Genomic DNA, 24,996 nt, shown 5'->3' with positions numbered 1-24,996 from the left:
ATCCCAAGGGGAAAGTAGCAGTGATTCTAGAGCCCTCCACATGGGAAGACATTGCAAGAATACCTGCCAGGGAAGTGGTAAGGTGGAGAAAACCTGCAGAAGAAGAAACTGAAGCACTGATTCAAAACAAAACATTGGCACTTACAGAACATCAGCCTGGAAAGAAGGCAGTAGGATGCAAACGAATCTTAAAAACCTAATATAGTGCAGAAGGGGAATTAAAAAGATACAAAGCAAGACTATTTGCTAAAGGTTACTGTAAAACATTTGGAATGGACTAGGATGACACCTTCACCCCAGTGGTGAGACAGTGAGATTACTTTTGAGTATTGCAGAAGCAAAAAAAGATGCGAGTGGAGCATTTAGATGTAAATACTGTCTTTCTTCATGGAGAAATGAAGGAAGAAGTCTACATGAAACAGCCACCAGGATTTGAGCAACACAAAGGCAAGCAGCTCATGTTTGAACCTCAAAATAACATTTACGGATTGAAACAAGCTGGCAGATGTTGGAATGAAAAACTTCATCAAATGCTTACCATAGAAAGGTTTAAACAAGGCAAAGCAGAACCTTGTTTGTACTCAAGATATAAAGAAAACATATGAACTTACATTTTGATAGAAGTGGATGATCTGATTCTATGCTATGAAAGCAAAGAGGATTGTGATGAATAGTTCAACATTTGAATCAAGAAATGGAAGTGAAATAACTTGGAAACATTTATTATTATCTTGGAGTATAAATAGAAAGAGAAGGAGATGGAAGCTATCTTCTTAATCAAAAGCAACAAAAAATCCTGGAAAGCCTGGACTTTATGAATATGAAAGATGCTAAACCAATCAGAACTCCTATGGAAACAAATTACTTGAATCAGGAAGGAAACTGTGAACTTCTACCTGAGAACAGGTGCTACAAAGAAACAACTGAAAAAGTGTTGTGCATAAGCATACTGGCATGTCCTGATATAGCAATAGCTAAATGGATGTTATCCAGAAGATTGAGTCACCGAACATTAGAGAATGAAATGAAGTCAAGCAACTTTCCAGATATCTTCAAGGCACATCTCCAACTAAAGTTACCAACCAGGGTCAATCCCAGCCTGGAGTGATACATGGATGCGGACTGGGCAGGTCAACCAGTAGAAAGTCAACCAGAGGAAATCTGTCCTTCCATGGAGGCAGAGCAATCTGTTGGAGCATCAGCAAGCAAGAAAGTGTAGCTGTATCATCTTTAGCTGAGGCATACAAATAACTTAAATGGATACTGCAACTGCTGCAGGACTTTGGAATAGACGTAACTAAACCCACACAACTTTTTCAAGACAACAAGATTGCATAAAACCTCTACAGATGGGGAAGACAAATTCCAGAAACAAGCATACATGAGAAGCATGAGAAACATGAGAAACATGTGTGGAGACAGGCTTGTAGATTTGCTAAAGAAATGATTGCGAACACATTTACAAAAACCTTACCTAGAGACAAGTTTGAAAGAGCTGAATCATATGGACTTTGTACAATAGATCTTGAGAAGGGGTATTGGAAGTAGCAATGCCTAGCATGCAAAGGAACTGAAAAGAAGACCCAGCAGGGGGTGGGCAAGTGGTCAGCTAGATAGGGCTTAAGGTTAGAGACCCTTCTGTCCTTTTGTCACTGCTTGTCTCTCCTTAGACTTATGTTCTCAGGTTTAATTTTCTACTCCTTCTCTGAAGCCGTGTCCCCCATCATTCTCTAGTTAGCAAGGTAGCTGCAGGCTCTCCCTGTCTGCCAGCTTTTCTAATTGCAGTGTAGTTCCCTTTACCTTTACCTTTCAATCAGTGTGGCTGCTGCTCCTCTGAACACCTAGCTTCCTGCTAACAACAGGCTCCTGCCACTTTCTAAATAATGTACTTCTAATAATGTCTACCTCTTTCTGCCCATACAGTTAGAGTGAAACAAACAGTTGTGTATCAGATTAGTGACCCTGTTTTTCATAGCACATACCCAGACCCTCTTTTTTTCTGGTTTCTTTGCTAAGAATCACAATCAAGCAAATGCAATGGATAGGATGGGAAAATAGCCCAAGGTAACTGTTATTAATAGCTGTGTTCCTGTCTGTGACACAGACAAAAATATTGGGGCTGTCTTTCATTTACAGCAGTGCAGCAAAATTTCTCAACTCAATTTACTCTTTTTTTAACTCTCACATTGTGTGTGCAGTCTGTATGCAGATTCTGTATACAGACATATTTCTTTCACACAGTATTACTTTAAATTTGCATCATCATCATCATCGCTATCATCATCTCACGGACACAGCATTCTGAGCTAATCCAATGTTTTGTGAGAAGGATAGGCAAAGAGAAGTGTTATTTAACAGTGAAGGATAACAACTTTGACCTAGATCTGTTAACTGCAATGGTGGGGGGTCTGTCTTTTTTAGAGTGAGGAATTAGCAAAAGCAGACTCTTGTCTTGGCAAAAGGTCAGGCAAGCTTGAGATCTTTGTTGCATATGTATATAAAGATCAGCTTTTGCAAAAAAAATCCACAGGAGAGAAAAATGAAGTGTAACAATGTTATTACTGGGTCATAGGGGTACACAAGCACACAATAAGCAAAGCAGAAGAACACACACACACACAGTCCTAGGATATAAGCAGTGTTGAAGGAAATGGTTTGGAATAGATGAAGGGAATTTGGGGAATATGGGCTATAGTCATCTGATCTTGGAAAGGAATGGTCCAGTGAACAGAGCTGAGCAACCCCCGCTTAGCTTTGATAGGAGAAATGGACAATATCAATAGACAGAGAGGTGTGCAGAGATATTGACACTGGCTACTGGGAGAGGGGAAAAAGGGACCCTCATGATTATGCAGAGTGGCCCTTAATCTCCCAGGACAAAGGAGAATTCTGTATATACAGGGAAAGACAAGAGACAGACATCAACCTTAAGTGTTGAGTCATTAAGCTAATGGTTTAAATGTTTAGTCTGATGGGCTAAGCTGAGAGTGCCCAGGGTTGAGCAGAGTGCTGAGTCAATCACAACTATAATACAGTGGCAATGTAAATAAATTGGTAATTCGAAAGAGACTAGTCAGAGAAAGAAGGTTTTTTTTAGTTAATATAATACTGGCAAGAACACTTGGAGCAAATACGTTAGCAAGTCCTTTCTTTGCAAGTGTGGATAGTTCAGGGCTGAAGGTTGGAATGCTCTCTAATGCAGGGATGTTGTACTCTCTTAATTCCTTTAAGAAGGCTGTGGGGAAGGTATTTTACAAGGCACCTTTTTACTGTGTGCTTGTGGGTACAAAAGTCAATTCAGAAAATGGGCTCCCCATTTTGGCATGGCACTGCTAGGCATCCCAACAGTTGACAGGATGGGAAACTATTCCTAAAACAGAGCCTCCCACTGATCCACCATGGGTTGGTCTGGAAACAGATTCTTCCAAGAACTTTCTGTACCAAAATAAATTGATTTCTAATATTGCAGAGACATGTCTCTGCATTTCCTTACAATGCGTATTTTCCTGCACAGTTGTTTCCAAACAAGAAAAAGTCAGAAAGGGGAGAATTACAACCTTGGCCTCATTCGTCTCTTGCCTTCTATAAGATTTTTTTTTGGGGGGGGGGGGAGCAGCTTACTGCTGAAGCTCCCTTCCCAGCTTCTTCCTTGTTTGTTTCCTAATTGTGCAGTGTCCTTGCTCTTGACAAATAATAAACAAACACTTGCCAGATAATTATCACAGAAGGAGCACTCAGCTCTCCAAGAGCTGGCAATGTGATTTCTCAGTTTTATTATGCCTTCCTGTCAGACACCCTGTAAGTACAACCAGATAGGGATACCAAAACCATCAGCTGCATGATTAAGCATGTTTTTAAAAAAGACAAAAGCAACCAGAATAGCAAATCGGGCTTGAATTTCCAAGTTACAGGAGCTCACATAAAAGCAGTCCATGACACAATACATGAACATGGAATCCAAATGAACAGTCAAATTCTAGGGATAAGAAAATGTTCACTATTTACTTTCTAATGGATTTGGATCACTAGTGGATTAATTTACTGTTTATTCATTGCATTACTTTTATATACATTAGATATGGTATTATGTGCTATAATATATGCCTTTAATAGTATATTATATATATCTTATATAATATTGATTGGCATGCAAATAATGGTGAAAATGTGTATTTTTATATAGATAAATGGGGAGAAAATGATTAGTTTTGTTTTGAATCGAAATGGGGTTTTAAAAATTAAAACTATAGGTATAAAAAACTTGACAGGCAGAGAGGCAATATGTATAATGGTGAGTGTGTCAGGATATAGGAGACTAGGATTCAAATGACTGCTCTATATATGGTTGCCAGATCTCCTGCTCCCAGCTATTTTTGTCCACCTCTTGTTTTATCATAGAATTTTCACTAATTCCTAGAGAGGCACAATGCCACTTTCTGGGTTTTTTTGGGAAGTAATGCTGCAACATTGCCAACAGTGCCCCAAGTTTCCTCACCCCATGGATTTCATTCATTGCCAATGAAGGCATGGCATTTCAACCCTAGGCCCTTGAAACTGGTTGGGTAGTCTTGGATCAGACCCACTCTCACAGCTTAATCTAAGTCATAGGACTTTCTTGAGGCTATAACAGAGACTGGAAGGATGATGCACATCACCCCAAGATTCTTGAAGGAAGAACAAGACACTAGATAACCAAACATCACCCTACAAATGTCATGCTATTTTAGTCCAGTTAATTTGATGACTCAATTCTATTCCATATACACACGTGTTCCCTTATAAACTAATTCATAAAATATTTCATTTCTATACTACAAATATTCAAAAAATTTGATCCAGTGAACTGTGACTGGGGCTTCACTTGCATTTCCCCTTCCTGCTCCTCAAACTCTTCCTGATTTCCCCTTCCTGCTTCTCAAACTCTTCAAAAGCCACTCCTGAAGATTAGGGGACCCTTGAAACATGGAACATGAAATAGGAAGGGGCATGTGTAGAAGCTGCAGATCTCCTGCTTCCATGCTTGGGTTAGTGCCATTTCAACAAAGTCCACAACAAAGTTCACACACACACACACATTTAAGTGAGTAGGTAAAAGGAACACAATGTCTGGGATAAAGTAATTTTTCTGGAACCACGACTCTTAATCAACAACGTATTATAAACAACAACAACAATAAAATAATGAACAATACATACATAGAGGATCCCAAATACAATAATATCAAGTCTCTGTAATGGAGTAAGAGATCCACTAATGGTGTAGAAGGATACCAATTGACCATTGACCATCAGCCAAGGATTTTATCATCCTATTCATCTATATATACATGAAACCTATCAACGGAAGTTGAGGTTTTAAAAGCATCAGACATTGGTATCCTTCTACACCATTAATGTATCTCTTACTCCGTTACAGAGACTTGATATTATTTTATTTGGGACCTCTGTGTATGTCTTGTTCATTGTTTTGTTGTTGTTGTTTATAATATGTTGTTGATTAAGAGTTATGCTTCCAGTATATAAATGTTTAAATTATTTTCATTAAAATAGATTTGTATAGTTTGCATTAGAGCCAGACAGGTTCTTTTCCTTTCTTTAAATAAGATACTGTCTCTGGCTCACTATAGTTATATTTTTATAAAGTAATTTTTCCTCAGAAAACTGGATAGGGAGAACACGACCGATGGATAGACACCGCTGTTCACAGTAGCAGTCCTCCTTTATCACTGCAATGGACAGAATAAGAACAGGCAGTACAGCCTTCAGGGCTAGTCTTATTATGTTAATCTCTACTATTTAAGTATGAAATTATTTTCACATGTAATATTTTTGTTGTTTGTTTGCTTGTTTAGTTTTGGTTTCATCTGTTGAATTTTTACCTCAGCTACTACCAGGTTCCTGTATTCTGACAGATTGCCAACTGCATTGTTTTAAACTTGCCTAAGGCTCCTTCCGCACATGCAGAATAATGCCCTTTCAAACTGCTTTCAGTGCTCTTTGAAGCTGTGTGGAATAGCAAAATCTACTTGCAAACAGTTGTGAAAGTGGTTTGAAAACGCATTATTCTGCGTGTGCGGAAGGGGCCTAACTCTTTCACTGTTGTTTTCTGATTTTACTTTTTTTAAAAATGAACCATAGGAAATCAGCATTTATTCAATTATCATGTGCTAATAAGTTACTGAAGGAAAACAGCTCCATTTTTATAGCTCAATAATATGGAAGAAGACCACAGTCAGAAGACCACAGATTCTGGCTAAAGGACGCTCAACAGCAGAACTATGAAAGACCTCCCCCATATGGTGCAGAAGAGCTGCTTCCAGTAATCATCCAAAATTCAGAAATGGAATCTTTCTCAGTGCAAAACCTATAAACTAATTACAAGTAAAATCCAAACTTCCTTGAAGGTCAGCCCTAATTCCAGAACTTGCCCTATTCATCCTTTCATTTTCATAATTAACTTCTGCAATAGCAAGACTGTCCATGATGGGACCTGACTTGAACTTTCATGTGAAATTCAGCTTATTTGGGGTCAAAGATAGCTGGCAACTGCTTCAGCCTGACCAGGATGCAACTGAAACAGGAAAGGCAGGACTACAGGCTCTAGATCAGGGGTAGGGAACCTGCGGCTCTTCAGATGTTCAGGAACTACAATTCCCATCAGCCTCTGTCAGCATGGCCAATTGGCCATGCTGGTGAGAGCGGATAGAGGTATGATTCCTAATCCTGGAAACAGTTCTACTCTAGATTAACTAATGGAATTTGGCAGCCAGGTGGAAACCATCACATCATCAAACCCCATCTATTGAAGGGACCAGTCCAGTAGGTGCCTACAGCTGAAACAGGGCTCCAGAATACTTGCTTGTGTGAAAGTGTGGAGAGAAGAAGCCAATCAAAGGTGGTGTTCTTTTTTCAAGGAGGCTAGCTCACTGAGGTCTTCTCTGAAGCTGTGCAATCAGGTCCTGATAATGAGGCCTAAGAGCATTGGTAGGTTCTGGCAGTAAGGAGCAGGAACTGAAGGTAAAGAATAAGACACAAGGAGCAGGAATTGGAGACATGGCACTGGAGCTGGCCTACACGTTTCCCCCAGCAAAAAGCAGCTTTCCCAAGGCTTGGTGTAAAGGATTCAATGGTGTTGATGGTGAAGTAACCTTGAGTGCATTCCACAGCCAGGCGTGGGCCAACTTCATCGTGAGGAGACTTTATCTTCTTGTGAGGAGATAGGGACTCGTTCCCATGGGAAGCTGGGATGGGGATGGGGTGAATATAGGATTATAACCTGTGCTTCTGGCGGAAGTGTCATTCCTGCCACTCGTGTGCTTGAGCTTTTTCTAAGATGTCTTAATAAACGGACTTTTACTCCCAAAAGCCTTTTATTTCTGCTTCTATGGAATTCCTTACACTTGGCTTTTAACGGGCAGGGAAGTAATCCAGTTTAGCTGCCCTGCTGGCAGATGTTAAACTCCTGTGTTTGCACTGTGTTTGGGTCAGGATACTGTGAAGAATTATTTTATTCTGGCTCAGGAATGGGGTTGTGAACAGCCAATCAAACACATTGCCTCATTTGGGCCACCTCAGCCTGACCTTTCTGCCATATCCATTCCTGCAGAATGGGAACATCCCCTAGCCTAGAGGGCTATGGGCCCAGGTTTCTGCTCTTCCAAACGAAGCCCTGGTGACTATTTCAGGGGCTGGTGGTGAGGCCTCCATTGCAAGTTTATGCAAGAGGGCTTCTGTGATGTTGGGACGCTGTCAGCAGGTACTTCAGCCATGTTAGGCTAAATAAGGAACCCCCAAATCCCTGTTTCCTTCTCGCCTCTTAGAATCCTGCCATTTAAACCTTGTCCAAACTCCTGGCAAACAAGCAAGCCTGCTGCATCTAAGCATCAAGAGCAGTATTGGCCTTTTTAATTTCAAAAGCAGACCATTGAAAATGAACTGAGAGATTATGCAAGCAGGGGCAAAAATGCAGAATGATCATTTGAGAGCTCCAAGGATGGATATTAAATATTGCTAAGAACAAGAGAGGCCTGCAAAGAAGTGTCCTCTTTCATAGGTTTCTACTGCTCACATCAGGTTAATTATTTCAAGGCAAAGGCAATATTAAATATTTGCTTCTTCGATCCCATCCAGGGAATTTGATTTCACTATAAAACAAATAAAGCTGAAACACATGGGGCATAATTAGAGAGAAAATTCTCTGGTTTCTAAGACCCAGATTTATTTAACGGAAAGAAATTCATAATATGAGATCAGCTATATTCTTCTAATTAAATATTAGAGAAGAGTTGGCATGTGCAAAAACAAGCTTCGGCTTTCATCTTTTCCTTTCCTTTCCACTGCTTTTGAAAAAAGAAAAGGGGGAAAAAACCCTGCAATAGCAACTAATTTCCCTATGGTCCGTTTTCTGTAATATAACACTTGCAAGCAATACAAGTTTGAGTGGGGGGAGGAGAGGAGAAAACCAGAAGTCAGAAATTAAATTTCAAGACAGGTAGTTCAGCAAAAGTAGGTAGATTTATACAGGCAACAAGGAGAATCCTAAATTATAAAAGTCAGCTCTGATTAATAGACCACTTGTCACATTAAGCTATTTTATTTAAAGGTGCTTCTGAAAGTTTTCCACAATGACAGACAGTAAGCATAGGAAACAAGGGTGGGTACTATAGAGTATTACTTTTTGTTCTAGGAATGTTTCTGAATTTATTTTTATCTGGCATTTCTCACAGTTTTGAAAGATCTGATATTCCTGGTCTTGTTTCTGAAGTGGAATCAATGGGGCAAACCTCCGCTGACAGAACAAATGTCCACCAGTTCAAAAGGATTTATCTGGTTCCTGTTGCAGTCCCCAAGCCTCCCAAATGCTGCTCCTGGGAACCGACACCCCTTCCCCCCCCCACACACACACAACAGTATGAGAGCAGAGTTGGGGGTCTGCTTGAGAGGAGGAAAATCACCCCTCCCCCCAATCTATTGGATAAAACTCATACATTAAAAACCCTCTATTCTTTCATATTTTTATTATTTCGGACCTTTTTCTGATTTTGTGCATGTATAAATTGCTTCAGTTTTCCGTTCTTTCCATTCATTTGTTTTCTGTCTCTTGATCACATTAATATTGCATTTTTTTTAATTGGGGCAGGGGGGAGTTACAGGAGACACTGGAAGTTGTAACAACTCATCCATTTACCAGTTCCAAAATTAGAAACTGGTTTCATTGAAGTAGAATTCAGTAGAAATGGAATTTCCTCTCTTGGGGCAGGGGAAACTCACGTAAAACATCCCATACAGGTTAAAAAAGGTAGAATTCAACGTGCTTTTTATAGAGGTGATATTTTATGTCTGAAGTCAATTTGGAGAAATCTGATAATGGAAGTTTGATTCACTATTCCTAAGCAGTGTTTTGTTCTTTGTTCAAGTGTGATTTGTATGCTGCAATGTCTAGCAACAGTGTAATGCTAAAACAGAATAGGTATTATGACAACACTGAAGATAGGTAGCAGATCAGAATAAAGGGTTTGGACTCGTGTGTCAACAGTATGACCCTGAATTTTCAACATGAATCCATAAACTCTCATAGAATTTTTAATTTGTATCTGTGTATTTGTAAACCCCCAATTATTTTTTTCCAGAAACATGATGTGCTGTGGCTAAACCTCATATTTTTTTGTTTTCCACCAGCCAATGTATCCTATGGTTTATGTTGTCTTGTGGTATGCTACAGGAAGTATTTTTTCCCTAGCTATGGCACTGTATGTTGCAATATATAGAATTATCAAGGGACAACATCCCCTCAGATGAGCCAAGTTGGTGCAGGAGAGTCATGGAGGATGCAAAATTGCCCCCCCATGCTATACCCCTCCTCCCCTGCACCAACCTGGGAGTGGTGTCCCTGGTGCTGCGGAGGGCACCCTGGCTGGGGAGAGGCCTGCCCTGGCACTACCTCCCTGCCTGGCATGCCCAAATGGGAAGGCCTTCTCCCTGGCCAGTGTACCCTCCACAGCACCAGCCATGTCGCTCCTGGCCCTTAGCACGCTGACCCTTCTCCTGCAGGGCCAGCCACCAAGGTGCAGCTGTGAGGCCAGGCCTAGGCATCTCTTCCCATTTGACCATTCCAGGCAGGGAGACAGTGCAGGGGCCAGCTGATCCTGCAGGAGAAGGCTCAGCTGGCACACCCAGGGCCGGAGGCAGCATGGCTGGTGCTGCAGAGGATGCGCTGGCCAGGGAGAGGCTGCCCCGGCGCCTCCCTCCCCAACTAGGAAAGCCCTTTCCCTGGCCAGCGAACCCTCCATAGTGCTGGCCATGTCACTTCTGGCCCTGGGCACGCCAGGTGAGCCTTCCCCTTGGCTGGGCCTGGCTAAGAGCCCCTGTCTGGGGTGAGTGGTGGAGGAGGGAGGAGGGGTGTGGGGGTGATTTTCCTCTCCCCATGTGACCCAAATGGACTCCGCCCGGGACATTTGTCTCTACATGTTCCTGTGGGTGCTACGCCACTGGGCATTTGCAACATAACATAGCTATTGAGCTCAGATGTCTTATCTGACACTATACATGTTGTTTGCCTGCTTCTCATTGCAACTTGATCTACCAGCTCAGATTTCTTGGGCACCCTGTGAAGCTTCAGGTTGTAATGCTGCAAGAGAAGACAGATGATAATTTCATCACCCATGCCAAAGTGTCTCCTACTTTCCTCTGTTTCCATTCTATAAACCTTGTATTTGATGCCAAAGCAACAGAAATGTACTGAAACTTTTCTGAGCCAATTTTTTCTCAGTTTTGTCCTTGTGTATTTTCATTTATTTTCTGTTAATTGGTTCCACCTAGATTTCCACAGAGACCATAATGATAGTGTCCATCATCCAGTAATCCACCAAGTCTCCCTGAAACCTCCTGAAATTGCTTTTGTAAACGTAATGCCTCTCCATAGATACTTTGCTGCCTAAAACATCTTCTACGTCTTCTTCAAAGTCGTTCATGTGCTTGGTAGAGATTTCATTACCTTTATTGTAGTTTCTGGTAAGAAATAAGAGAGATAAAATCCCTTTCCACTGAAAAGCTTGACCAGTCCATTCATCTGGTCGATCAGTAACAGAGCTGAGTTTACTTCAGAAGAATTTCAAAACTTTTACATGCATTTTTACAAGAAACAAGAATGTTTCTCAAGGAAGCTGAAATAACACATATGGATTTCTAAACATAGGAATATGAAGTATGGGGAAAACAGTGAGTTTTCTCATGATGTTATGTGGTAAATTAGGACACTCATATGGAAGCCATTTGTACACTCTTGAGACATTGTTCTTATATAAAGTTGGATGTACAGAAATCAAGTATAATATTGTATTTTCACACTATTTCCTTGTATAGACTGTCATGTTTCAGTTCCACAATCAAAATCTCAGCAGCTCAAGTTCTAGGGAAGGGTGAATGGTAGGGTTGCCAGCTCCAGGTTAGGAAATAGTTTTAGATTTTGGGGTGGGATCTGGAGCGGACAGAGTTTGGGAAGGGGAGGAACTTCAACAGGAAGTACCGCCATAGAATCTACTGACCAGAGAAACCATTTTCTTCAGATGAACCAATCTCTGTCACCTGGAGATCAGTTGCAGGGAATCTCCAGTTATCACTTGGAGGTTGGCAGCCCTACTGAACAGCCAGAGAATTTCTTTCTGGATACTTGAAGTTGGCTTGATGCAGCATCAGAGTTGTATCTGTCTAGCAGAATATCTGACTCAGCCAACTTTAGCAGTCTATGCTGGAGGTGAGTGAGTGGGATAAAACATGATGGGCTTATTCAGCAATCATCTGAAGACCGCTTCACATGTAGTACATTCCATACATTCATTATCCCTAAAATTCATGTCATCTGCCCAAGGTTATGCAAAATAAAGCTACGAAGCTATAACTGGCTAGGTTCATTACCATTTGTGTGCAGGTGCACTGGAAGGTTACATGTTTCTCTTCTCTAATTGTGAAAGCCCAGATTCAGAGATAATTTTAATGTTACATGTTTTGTTTTCTGAAGTGGAACTGCAGTCTCATGAGAGCATTTGGTCATCTGGGGCTCATCTGGATTTTATTTGGTGATTGGGGTTCATCTTTTGTAAGCTACACATCTTTGTGTAAACCACATGAACCTACTTCAAGGTGCCAGATAATCTGGAATTTACGGCGGTGAGCTGAGGTATTTTTATCCATGAAAAGATGGATCAAATAGCTGGGAGCTTTCCCTGTAGGGAAAGTGGTGGAGATTGGCATTGGGTATGAAGCTTGTTTAATTGAACAAGCATCCCATTTTTAGCTCTTTAATAAAGCTGTGGCCTAGTTAATTGTCATTCATTTCCTTTGTATACCTTCTGGGACATGGGAGCAATGGATATCTCATCATGCTCCAAACTGCTCTCAAACTTTACATTCCATGAAATTCTGTCAATGGGTTCTTCAAGTTCAATGCTAACTATTACTCATTGATCCCTCCATGCAGGAACACATGGATTGTGAATGTGCTGGCCAGACTAGTCAAAGAACTCTCTAGCTCTCAGTTCTGTGTCTCAGTAAGCGGTGACAATATGGATAGCATAATCCCCACCCCCACATGGGAACAGAGACAGGCAGAAGTGTTCAGCCTGGAGGCCCTTCCCATCTGCAGAACTCCAAGGCCAGAGCCAGTAAATAGCAATGCACCTGCAAAAGCAAAAGCACTCCCAGACATTTTCCCCCTCCCAACTAGAGCATCCTGACATCATAGCATACTGAGGTTACATCGGAATTTACTTGAGCTGGATGTTGTGATGCAGGTTGGCCCCTTTCTTGACTAGAACTAAAGGAAGAGGTGGTACCCTAAGCAACTCTCCCTTCAACATGGATACATCCAGATCCACTAGGTCTGGAGATGGTGCATGGAACCAGGACAGGTTCCTCCTCCACTAGGTCTGGAGATGGAGTGCATGGAACATGGACAGGTTCCTCCTCCACTAGGTCTGGAGATGGAGTGCATGGAACCAAGACAGGTTCCTCCTCCACTAGGTCTGGAGATGAAGTGCATGGAACCAGGACAGATTCCTCCTCCACTAATACCAGTTCCAATGCTGCTGTTGATGGAACTGAGGGGAGCTTCTTGAAATGCTTCAGACATGAAAATTCAGATGTGCCTAGGGTTTTTTTTGCTTTTTTGGGAGTAGAACCAAGTGAACAGAGACTGACAATTCCATCTTGGTGCCAACCTCTTGCTTGGTAGCTGTTGTTTTTTTCAATGCCAGCCATTCCTACAACCTTGCTTTAGCCAGGAAGCCTTATCACTCCTGGGTTTTGGAATGAATTGTTGATGTTGGCATGAGTTCATGTTATGTGACTCCCCCAGATTCCCATAAGTAGATGAGAGTGCTCATCAATTTGTGGCAACTTTGTGCCACATTGGGATGCACTTTTTGAAAAACACCTTTTGGTTAGGACCCTTGGCTGACCAACAATAGACTTTATTTTATTTTTGCAAAAGAAAGAGAGAGAAACCCAGACATGGATCTAAACCAAAGAAATCTAAATATGGGATTGAAGATGAAAGTAGACTGAAAGATCAAAGATGTGGAGAGCAGAATAGAGTGAAGTTAGAAGGTGTCTTCTTAGTCTGGTGGAGAGAAGAGAGCTGAGGGAAAATGGCACTCCTCTCTAACAGAGTGCATTAATTTGGTTGGGAAACACAGTGTACAAGTTGAAGGGGAGCAGTACCCTTTCATTCCAGAGAGTTAGAAAGTTCTTTCCTAGCCAGCCTGCTCATGTGCAGTTCCAACTGTGGAACTGCACAGAGGACCAAAGACGAAGAATCAGTTGCCAAAATCTGAATGTTAAGAGGAATGTTTCCACATGCCTATGACACATACTTTATGAGACAATATTCCTATGGGTAAATGCAAGATGCAAACACCCTTTTCATACTCCAAAAATATTTCAAGTACAATATAGGAACGTTTCTTGGGAATGGTAAGTCTGTAAAAATCAGTACATTATGAAACTTTTCCCTAGTCCATGAGCCCACACTTTGCTTTGTGACCCTAAAGGAATTAAGAACCAAGTTTCATAAAAAACCACTGGACAGGAACAGATTAAGCCATTACAATGACCCAGGAAAAAGCCTAGGCCCTTTCCACGAGTGAATGGTGGCCTGGGATGGCAAGCTTGTCTCGTCCCAGGCGCTAGAGCAGCTGCAATGCGCAACCCAGCGCCCAGCCCAGCGCCACTCCCTGACCCGGCCAAGCTGGCATTTTCCAGAGTGCGCTTGAGTAGGCCGCCACTTTCTTCTGAAGCATCAGCCGGCTGAGCTGCCACCCAGCGCAAATGGCCAGCTGCATCCAGGCTTCCCCCACACACTCTCTCCACTCCCACTTGCCTGCTCTCCACAGGCCCCTCCCGGCCCCGTCGCCGAGGCCTGGGGACACGCCCCCCTGCTCTGCAACGCTGAAGCAAGCGCAGGGCAGGGGAGGCGTGTCCCCAGGCCCCGGCGACGTGCCGGAGGGCCGGAGAGCAGGTAAGTCTACCGGGCAACGGCGGCCAGCGGCACCGTCTTCCCTGTTCTTTCTGGGACCGTCCATGCGGACGGTCCCGGCGTCGTCGGGTTGGCGTCAGTAACACCGACCAAAGCCCTTCCGCCTCCGTGCGGAAAGGGGCCTAGCTGAGTTACCCCATAAGGGCTACTTTGCTTAACACTGGACAACATAACACAAAAGAAAACAAAGTGAAAAATGTCCTTCATCACTGCTGCTGGCAGGGTCTCAGGCAAGTAGCCTCTGAGGTGCTGCCCATGCCACTTGTGCCCAGCATTATTTACTTTTGGCTCACAATCATGCTTCAAGGTAGTGGTTCACCAGGAAATTCCCCAATACATTAAAAATAAGCCTAGCCTGCTAGTCTGCTTGGTCTCTTAAGGAAATTCTTAACCACTCCAGGTGACAAGGCAAAATTTTAAATTATGGTAGCTATTTGTAAGTCTGTAATAAGTTTGTACAGCTGACTGGACTAAGTGACTTCAAAGATGCTTCCCTGAATTCTGTAATTTTTCTTATATGGAGGATTTTTCTGCACCTACATTGCAAAAATGATAGGGTAAACACCATAGCATGCAATTCCTAAATGATCTGTTCAAACAAAACAGCAAGTGCATTAAGGAGATGGCACCCTTTGATGATTTAAGTAATATCTCCTTTGCTTTCCCTTCCTTTTAAAACTTCAAAGCAATCAAATAATGTTTCTGCTTAAAACTTAGTTCTTACATCAATCTGCAGCTTTATTCAATTTGCATACTCCGTCTCCCATAGTCTGACATGTAGAGTTTACCATGCAGTTTACCATTTCCTGGATGTACACAGCAATGGCTCCCATTAACCCACCTTATTATATGTGTATATAAAGTGCCATTAAGCCACAGCAAGGAATTGTCAAGGTAAATGAGAAGCAGAAGTTGTTTGTCATTGCCTTCCTCTGCAGAGTCTTCCTTGGTGGTCTCCCTCGCAAGTACCAACTCTGCTTAGCTTCCAAGATCTGATCTATACCATGCCTTTTCCCCTCCCAACTCACCCTATTATACCTAATATCAATTATCATGATAGGTTAGAATTTACACATACAGCACACTACTTATAAGCAGCTTAGCTGAAAAGAAAACAAATCATATGAATAGAAGAGGGAATAATTACCTGTCTTTGATGCCACAGAGATCAATGCGCAAATCACTAACATTCCCCAGGGAGCCTTGCTGAACTAAAATGAGGTCTTTGGGTTGGTTATCAATAAAGATGAGCCTCATGCAGCCTTGAAAAGCCATAACGGGATTTAAACATTTCAAACTGGTAAAATTGTCAGGACACCCTGTGGGTTAAAGAAAAGAGAAAAGAGTATAAATGAAGAATACTTAAATGGTAATTTATTTCCTTGGGGACACACTGATGGAAGGTCTAATTATTCCTAGTTTTTCACTGCTTGCTCAGTGCAAGTGCTGGAGTACAATATAAGACAATAACAAGAAACCAGGCAATAATGGTGACAGAATTCAGTGGAAGTCAGTGGGATGTGGATCAGACCTGCAGGGTACCACTCAACTGCAAGAGCTCTGTTGAAAGATACAGGAGCCTGGGTCTCCTTGGCAACTGTTTTGGAGGATGCTCCTCACCTAAGAGGATGCTCCTCACCTAAGAAATGTGACAACGATGGAGCATGGAACATATCAAGTCATCACTTCAAAAGTGATTGCTAGCTTCCTCAGAACACAGCTTATTGATTAGGTTGTATAAATATTTGACTAAATCAAATTCATGCCAGTCATGCTGTTAACACCGAGTTGCACCAACCAGATATTTAACTCTTTCCTTCAGACCCAAAGCACAACATAATTCTGTTGTTCACATGTGACCACATTTTATGCTCAAAGTCCTCCATTACCATGCCATGAAAGTAAACACCCACATTCATAATGACTTCTATCGCATAGATGTGCACACAAAATTATCCCATTGTGCCCTCATCTCATTGACAAGGATGAGAAGGGGTAGCAAATCAATCAACAGTGCTCCATAGTCCTGAAATAGGAAACAAAAAGCTAACCAGGCTGACAAAGAAGTACATTTATGGAGAGAGCTGTTAAGGACAGGTAGGTAATTGCCTAAATATGATCATTATTCACTTTTACTCAATGTACAATATATAGTGGTAAAGAAATAACAAATAATAGAATAATATTCTTATGCAGTCTTAACTAGAATTCAGCACAATGATTTCAATGGACTTACTATGGTGTATCCTTGCTTAGGATTGCAGTGCAAACGGTTATCCTATCATATTTGTATCCTATCCTTCCTCCATGGAAGATATGGCTCTCCTGTTCCACATTTTACTTTCATGATTATCACATGAAGTGGATTAGCCCAGGATAGAGTAACTGACCCAAAGTCACCCAGAACCAGCTGAGTGGGAATTTGAACCCAGGTCTCCACAGTTCTAGTCTAACCACTCTACAACACTGCCTGTTCCACACTGTACACAGAAAATGTCAGTTGTCCATTATCAGTACAAACTAGCCCATAGGGAACTCACAGAGTTGTCACAGGCCGATACAGCAGAGGCGTTCCTCCCATTGGGCAAAGTGGCCGACAAAATTGCAGGTTCGTTTGCGGATGATTTTGTATTTTCAGTGTTTTTTCCGTTTTTGGCCTGCAGGGGGTGCAAATTTTAGGCTAGCAGCACCAAAATTTCAGGGATTTTTTGGAAGACTCTCCTGATGATACAACCCGGGTTTGGTGAGGTTTGGTTTAGGGAGTCCAAAGTTATGGACTCCCAAAGGAGTGCCCCCATCCCACATTGTTTCCAGTGGGAGCTAATAGGAGATGGGGACTACACCTTTGAGGGTCCATAACTTTGGATCCCCTAAACCAAACTTCACCAAACCTGGCTGGTATCATCAGTAGGGTCTCACAAAGATACTCTGAAATTTTGGTGCTGCTATCTTAATAATTGCACCCCTGACAACAGGCACCCCCTAAATTTCCTCAGATTCTCTTTTTAAATTGACTCCCTTCCTGCCAATGCTTGTTTTCTTTCTTTCTTTTATTCTCTCAATGTCTAATAAAGGTTATTATTATTATTATTAAATCCACCCCCTTCAGCATGGATTTCAAGGGAGAATCTGAGGTCCTCAGTTTTAACATTGAAAGGGATGCTGTTTCAGAGTGGGGGAGAATCCACCCCAAAATAGCATCACTTTCAATGTTGTTTTAACTGGGGACCCAGATTCTCCCTTTAAGGTGGATTTAAAAGGAGAATCTGGGCTCCCTAGTTTAAACACCATTGAAAATGATGCTGCTTGGGTGTGGATTCTAGCATCACTTGTTTAAACTAGGGAGCCCAGATTCTTCTTTTAAATCCACCTTAAAGGGAGAATCTGGGGTCCCCAGTTTAAATAACATTGGCCCTTTCCGCACGGAGGCGGAAGGGCTTGGTTCGGCGTTTCTGACCACATGGACGGTCCCAGAAAGAACCGGGAAGACGGCGCCGCTGGGCGCCGTTGCCCGGTTGACTTACCTGCTCTCCGGCCCTCCGGTGCATCGCCGGGACCTGGGGACACGCCTCCCCTGCCCTGCGCACCTGCTTCCGTGTCGCAGAGCAGGGGGGCGTGTCCCCAGGCCCCGGCGACACACCGGAGGGCCGGAGTGCAGGTAAGTGAAGGGAGGGAGTGGGGGGGAGCAGCTTCCAGCCGGCGTTTCCAGAAAAGTGCGCTTCCCAGCGCACTCTGGAAACGCCGGCTTGGCGCCGGGCGGGCATCGCGAGGGCGGTGCGGCTGCGAAGCAGCTGCGTCCCCTGTGTGAATGGCGGCCTGGGGACGGCCTTTTGGCCATTCCCAGGCCACCATATTCCGCCCATGCGGAAACGGCCATTGAAAGTGATGCTGTTTCCCCCAATTGGGGGGACTGGATACAACACCATAAAATGTTTTCATAGCAGTAATAAAACATTTTGAAAGCATTTTGAAATTGTTTTAAAAAAACATTTCTGCTGTGGGCATGGCCCATTGCTGTGTTCAGATTTGTGAGTTGGGGCTTGTTCTATAATGTGATGGTGACTTTGAAACGACCTGGTGTAAAAAATCATTGCTTGGTCATGGTGGGGGAGGGTGGCCGCCCATGGGGGGGGCATCAAACTCAGGTTTTGCCCAGGGCTCCAGTTTGCCTAGGTACGCCTCTGCGATACAGATCTGGATTCAGAGCACAATTTCCATGGGCAGAATGATTTCCACCTGTAGAGAGCACTTTTCGTATCTCTCATATTTTGCTGCAGCCCCAAATACCCCTCATATTTTCCCCAGAGAACAGGGATTCCACTCCCCTCCCTGAAAAGCAGTTTGGGAGGCATTTGAGGTTACAGTGGGAAGGGATAGTATGGAAGTTCCACTCCATGGCCAGAAACCTTGTGCCCATGAAAACATTAGTCTGGATTCAAGCCACTACCCTCAACTCTTAGGCCCCTTCCTCACATGCAGAATAATTCACTTTCAATCCACTTTCATAATTGTTTCCACATGGATTTTGCTATTCCAAACAGCTGCAAAGTACATTGAAAGTGGATTGAAAGTGCATTATTCTGCATGTGCGGAAGGTGCCATAGATTCCTAGGGAACCATGGTTAGGTCTACTTTCTCTCAAAAAATCTGTTTTGTATTCCCATCTTATTATTTGGGACATTCTCTGAGACTCTTACTTGGTAACACTCTGGGAGCTAGAGATATAAAATGGAAATTTTGAAGTAGTAGAAGGTGAAAAGACAAGCACATTTTTCAGGGTTTTTGAAAAAAAATGTGAAGGGAAACTGAAACATATGCAATATTCCTTTTATCTACACCAAACATATTTGACTATTTTAACAAAAATTAGCATTTATGATTCAGTCTCTTTATGGTAATTGCAGTCCTCAGACTGCCACCCACTGGCTGTCCCCAAGATAAGGCACTCCCCTTGGCATCAACCAAAGCCCATACCTTTTCTATTTTAGCTCCCACTTTGTGGAATGAGGACAACACAATTTTTAGAAATGTTCTGCAGGTCCTCTGAGGCCATTGATTTTTTCCTGGCATCTTTTGGGGAAAGAGGAGTTATCTCTTTAGAGAGCACATTGCCAAGTTACTGACATTTTAAAAAGATTCTTCTGTTTAACAATGCCACTGTAAGCGGAATTGCACTCATTTACAACAGTGGGCTTAGAGGTTGTAACTCTGCTAAGGTTAGTATTGTGAAAGTGTTACCATTACAACGTTAGATATCAAACAGCAACAATGACCTTTGATACAGATTTACTGAAAAACAAAACAAAAACAAAGACAATTGTACCTAACTCAGATTTACACTAGTATTTTAGTATGGAGGTTCACTAAAAGTTAAATAAATGCTTTGCATTTGAAAAACCAGGGGAAACTACCATCAGATCTCTGGCAGGCCACAATGCATAGTTTGTGGGCAACAGTGGGCTTGGTGAGACACAGGTGGATTCTACACGGGCCAAAATAACCGTTGTGGGCTTGGTAAAAATGGTGGTTGGGTGGGGGGGAACTTCCAACGGCTGCTGCCTCCAAATCAAGGCAGCGCCGCTCTTCCGCCCCCGCCCCCCCATGGTGTTTTCTTGAATCTATTGAAAAACAGCGGCATCCACCCAGTACCAAGCAAATGGCACCGGGTGGACGCCGCTGTTTTCTGGTGTGCCACTTTAAAAAAACCTTACCTCCTCCTTCCTACATAGCTCCATCAGGACGAGGGGACACTGCCCCTGCCCCCGACCCCTGGGCTGCTGCCAGGGCCATGGGGGCATGTCTCCTCATCCTGATGGAGCTGCGCAGGGAGGAGAAGGTAATGAAAAAAAGTTGCACGCATCCATGCAGAGGTGCCATCGCAGGCCACAGCAGCACCAGGCCACCCACACACAAATGTGCAAATGGCTCCAGGTCATGTACACCGGCACCCTGTCGCTCCTGGGACCCATGAAGAATCCGCCACAGAGTACACAAGACAGCTCTAGTCTACTCTCCACAGTTCTTTACCATGCACGCTGAAACAGGAACAGTGTGAAAGCATCTATATATTTGGCTGTAAACTAGCTCAGTTCATTGACAATAGCAATCAAGTATAGCAGGCAGATGTTCAGGCAGTGGCTTTATGCCATCAGCTGCCAAGGTATGCCCTAGAAACCTTTTGCCACCTTTTTTCAATATGGCATTTCGATTGCACTGAGCTTTATGCCAGCTTGTAAGGGTTATGTCAGCATCTGGGCTACAGTGCTGTTATACTTAGGGAGAATAGTGCTGGGAAAATGAAAATGTCATCCAGAGCATTACACAACCTGAATATAACCAAGGAACCCAGAGTAAATGCACTGAAATATCAGAGGTGTAAAAGATTACATGAAAATGAAGTCTTTAATGCCTTGGCATCCTGAAAGATGGTAACAGTGATACCATCACATGTGAAACAGAGCCACTAAAGCCAAACACTGTTAAATTGGGGCAAACTGTTCTTCCAGAATTCCAAGCAGAGAGCCAAAGACTGCATCAGAAGATATCAGTAGATTGTTTCTATGCAAAAGGGCCCTGTTGTGAGCAACACCTGCATGCCTACAAAGAAATGAATTTTAAGCTTCCAATGATTTCTGCTGCTTCCATTGAAACCAGTAGAAATGCATGCTGTACTTCCCCCTTGTTGTTTACATTTGCTTCTGCAGATCAAAGAGATTTGAGCTCGCAAGGTGGGGGGTTATACAGAAGGCAGCGTGCTAACACCTGGGTGCTTATTTCATGTGCTGCTTCATGTGCTACTGTTGCCTCCTTTTTTTATCTCAATCATATGGCCTCTGAATCACACAAATGCTTGCCATACCTTTAGTTTCATGTGTCTATCAACAATGAACTTTCAATTAAATAAAACCCCAAAAGATCACAGTTAAGAACAAAAAATAAAATTCTGAACCCTTGAAAGAAATGAAAGAGCTTTCAATGCATCATCAAATGCAAAGGCCAAAAACTAATCAATGTGTTTTATTTAAATGCATGACAGGGTGAGTGTGATTCTTCAACCTTATATTTGGCATGAAAACATCTCTGTTTTTTACATTGCCTTGTCTACACAAGAAATATACAACTGGATCCTAGACAGATACATATGTTTGAAAATATAGAAGCAGGTGTCAGGCTTATGTTTGAGGAGGATCTTAACCATGGAGCTGGATTTAGCTCAGAGACTCAGTCAAAGGAAGGAATATAGGATGACCAGCCTGAAACTTCTTGAATTTCAAAAGAGCAGAACAGATCATGTGGCATATTTTTGTCATTAAAAGTGTGCATGACAATTTTTGGCTTGAATAACCTAGAGCCTCAGCTGATGTTCTTCTGTGCCTCACATCTGCCTTTCCTTTCCTCCTATACACACCTGGCCTAGAATTGTTGCCTCAATCCCTGTGTTACATTCAGCAGCTCAACAGTACATGCCAGTATGTGAAGTCAGTCATCTGCAAGCCCTCTGCCTTTTAGAATAAGATTCCTTCTGCTTTCCTCAGGGACCTCTTCTTTTTTCTCAATGGCTGAGAAGTCCTCCATTCCATTCCAACCCTATTTAGCACCTGATCAATGAAATCTGCAGGTTTCCCCAACATCTTTTTATTTTGATTTGCTATGTTTTGCTTCTGTCTTTTACCAGAGGCTTTAACCCCTTGGGCAAATGGAAGTAAAACTGATACAGCACAAATGATTGGGAAAAAAACTGCTTCCTTCACCCATTTCTGTCATCTTAACTGCATACTCTTGGAAGGTTTTGCCCTGTTTTGTGGTTAGTGATGCAATAATCTGGTCCCAGATTAGCAAACCATTAACATAACTAAGCGTTTGAGTATTCTGTGCTGGGAGATTGATGGCTCCTATCTCCCTTTTGCCAACTATAATTCTGCAGCAGAGTTCCTATCCTTGGCACAATAATTGGAGCACTGGAGTGAATTCTCGGATAGATGGTGAGCCTGAGAAGGATGTCTCTATGAGAAGATGTTATTGGCAATTAAAGAATTACAAGTGAAAATCTCTAAGAGTTGTTTTTAAAAGCTTGTTGTTAATATTGTGCTGATTGTAATTGTAAGTTGCCTTGAGCAGGATTCAGAAGTGGCAGCACAGAAATATCCTAAAAATAAATAACAAGCTTACAGAGAAATGGAGAGGGGGCAGAGAGAGAAAAGCAAGGTTTTATCTTTCTGTACTTCTTTTCCCTCCCTTACAAATTCTCACTTCGGGGGAGTGGGGACCCACGTCCAGAAATTCTTAAAATTCATTTTGAAGGCATCTTTGAACTTTGATCCAAGGAAATTTAAGCAGCTTCATCACAGTTAAATTTTTGTTTTACAATTTTTAGGAGGTTTCATTCTATAATTGCTCAGTTTTAACAACTTAAAAAGAAATAACATATCACTCTACCCCCACCCTGCCTTTAAACAGATTATCTTCAACAGTGTCTTCCCCTGGAACAAACTTACCTCCAAAATAGTAGCTATTCCCAGAATTAATCTGTGAGACAGTGGTTGCATGAACAGCAGATGCTACATCATTATCTAGAGTTAGGGTGATGTGATGTCTTCTAGCATTGATGTTAACTGAATGCCATAGGCCATCATATAGATTGCTGCCTGGGAAATAAACAAGGAGGACAAAACAGATGAACCAATCACAGAGGAAGAGAAATAGTTGTGAATAATAAGTGGACTTCGATGGAATAACAAAAGTGTCGATCAGGCATAAACAATTAAACACAGCTGAAAATTGTACCTTGATCTAGGGAGCTTCTTTAAACAAGCTTCTATATTTATTCAACAAGGCCAGATATTGATTTATATATTTTTCCTCTGCTTTGCATGTACCCCTCTTACCCCATGAGAAGCTCTCAAGGTGGGTATTTTTTTTTCTAAACCACCACAGCCAATGAAAAGGTGAATTGAAATCTGTGTCTGCAACTTTCTACAAGAAGCCAAGTATGCATGCTTGCTTTATGTATATCACTACCCCCCACACTCACACACATACATACACACAATCTGATGTTATATGGAATAATAAAACCTGAGAATCAAATAAATCTAAAAGACTGGACTGGAGAGATTTTGTCTCAAAAAGAAGTTTGGTCATCCTGGCTGGGCAGATTAGAAAACTGTATCCCTGTTCCAACACTGGACACTTTTTGTTGGATGGCTAATTATTCTCAATGGAACTTCATCATCGTCATCATCATCATTTAATTTGATGTAAGGTAGGTCAAGAAACAGAACTTCAAGAAAATATGTTTAGGATTAATTTGAACTTTTGTGAATTTTGATTTTTATGCTGGAAAAATGCATGTTCAATGAGGGAGAACTGTTTATTTTTAAAAAGCATGCTTCACTAACTTGAACTTAAAATTGTAGCCGAATCATTTTATGGAACTTTAAAGAAGGATTCTTTCATTGATCTCCTGAATATGAAAACTCATTCTGCAATAAATTGATCAATCTTTATGATGAAACAGAACTTTAGTGTGTTATGCTGAAAGAGAGAAAAACATGGCTGTTCCTCTACATTTCTGAATTGGAGTTTGGTGAGGAAGAGGAGGAGGTTGAAATTTCCTGCCTTTCCAACTGCCATCACTGAATTCAGTGTCCTTTACACAAATACCAAGCAAATAATTTGTCAGATCAGCCACAAACCTACATATTTATTGAGACTGTCCCACTCTCTAAACTTGGCAGAGCAATTAAAAGATGGTTGTCAGCTTGGATTGCCTAATTAGGCTTTCCCTTAAAACAAATGAGACATTTTACATGTCATGTTCTAAGTTCTTGTAATATTTGAAATGAGGGTACAATACAAAGCATTTCTAGTGGACATTTGTTACCTGCATTGATTCCCACATATTGCTCTGCTCCTTTCTGGATGACAAGTGACAGCCGGCCATGATGGAGATATACCAAGAGAGAACCCGAATCTCCTGACAGCTCTGTGGACAGAAGCAAGCCATCCTTGTTCCATGTTCGAAACTGGAAACTTACTGACAGTCCATCAAGTTGTGGGGTGCCTGGTAAGAGCAGGTAACTGCTGTTGGAATTGTCAAAGGTGATGGGAGTGATTTGTGGCTCTGAGCAAGCAAAAGTCACATTACCCTGGAATGTAAAGGGGAAAAAAAGAAAGAAAATAAATAAATGAATTAAAAAAATGGAGGGAAACATTTCTTAATAGGAAGAAGGCTTGGTTCCGCTTCCCCTTCTTTTTTCTGATTAGCACTCTGCAAAAAAGAAATGCATACACTGGAATGAACACTGTGTCATATAGTACAGTCTGATCCTCACCAAAATTCAGTAAAAGTAGAGAAAGTCAGCACAAACTAACTCTGATCCCCCTGATGAAGCTTGCACAGTTTAGGGCTTTACATGACAATAAAGCTGTACAGTGCAAGCCAAAGAAAGGAAGTAAGTTGCACA

The 24,996-nt window shown here is 42.1% G+C and overlaps 1 protein-coding gene across 1 annotated transcript in view; it reads right to left on the bottom strand.

Moving 5' to 3' along the window:
• Positions 1 to 24,996, bottom strand: part of CNTNAP5 (contactin associated protein family member 5) — a 512,649-nt gene that overhangs the window by 227,284 nt on the left and 260,369 nt on the right. Inside the window, exons 8-10 of the mRNA XM_048484843.1 lie at positions 24,414 to 24,678; positions 23,026 to 23,175; positions 15,678 to 15,849 (exon numbers count right to left, since the gene is read on the bottom strand). Of these exons, the coding sequence (XP_048340800.1) occupies positions 15,678 to 15,849; positions 23,026 to 23,175; positions 24,414 to 24,678 (587 nt within the window). The remainder of the gene's footprint in view (positions 1 to 15,677; positions 15,850 to 23,025; positions 23,176 to 24,413; positions 24,679 to 24,996) is intronic.

Source organism: Sphaerodactylus townsendi, linkage group LG02 (genome assembly GCF_021028975.2).
Source record: "Sphaerodactylus townsendi isolate TG3544 linkage group LG02, MPM_Stown_v2.3, whole genome shotgun sequence".
Classification (NCBI taxonomy): domain Eukaryota; kingdom Metazoa; phylum Chordata; class Lepidosauria; order Squamata; family Sphaerodactylidae; genus Sphaerodactylus; species Sphaerodactylus townsendi.
This window is presented reverse-complemented; position numbering and strand designations above follow the sequence as displayed.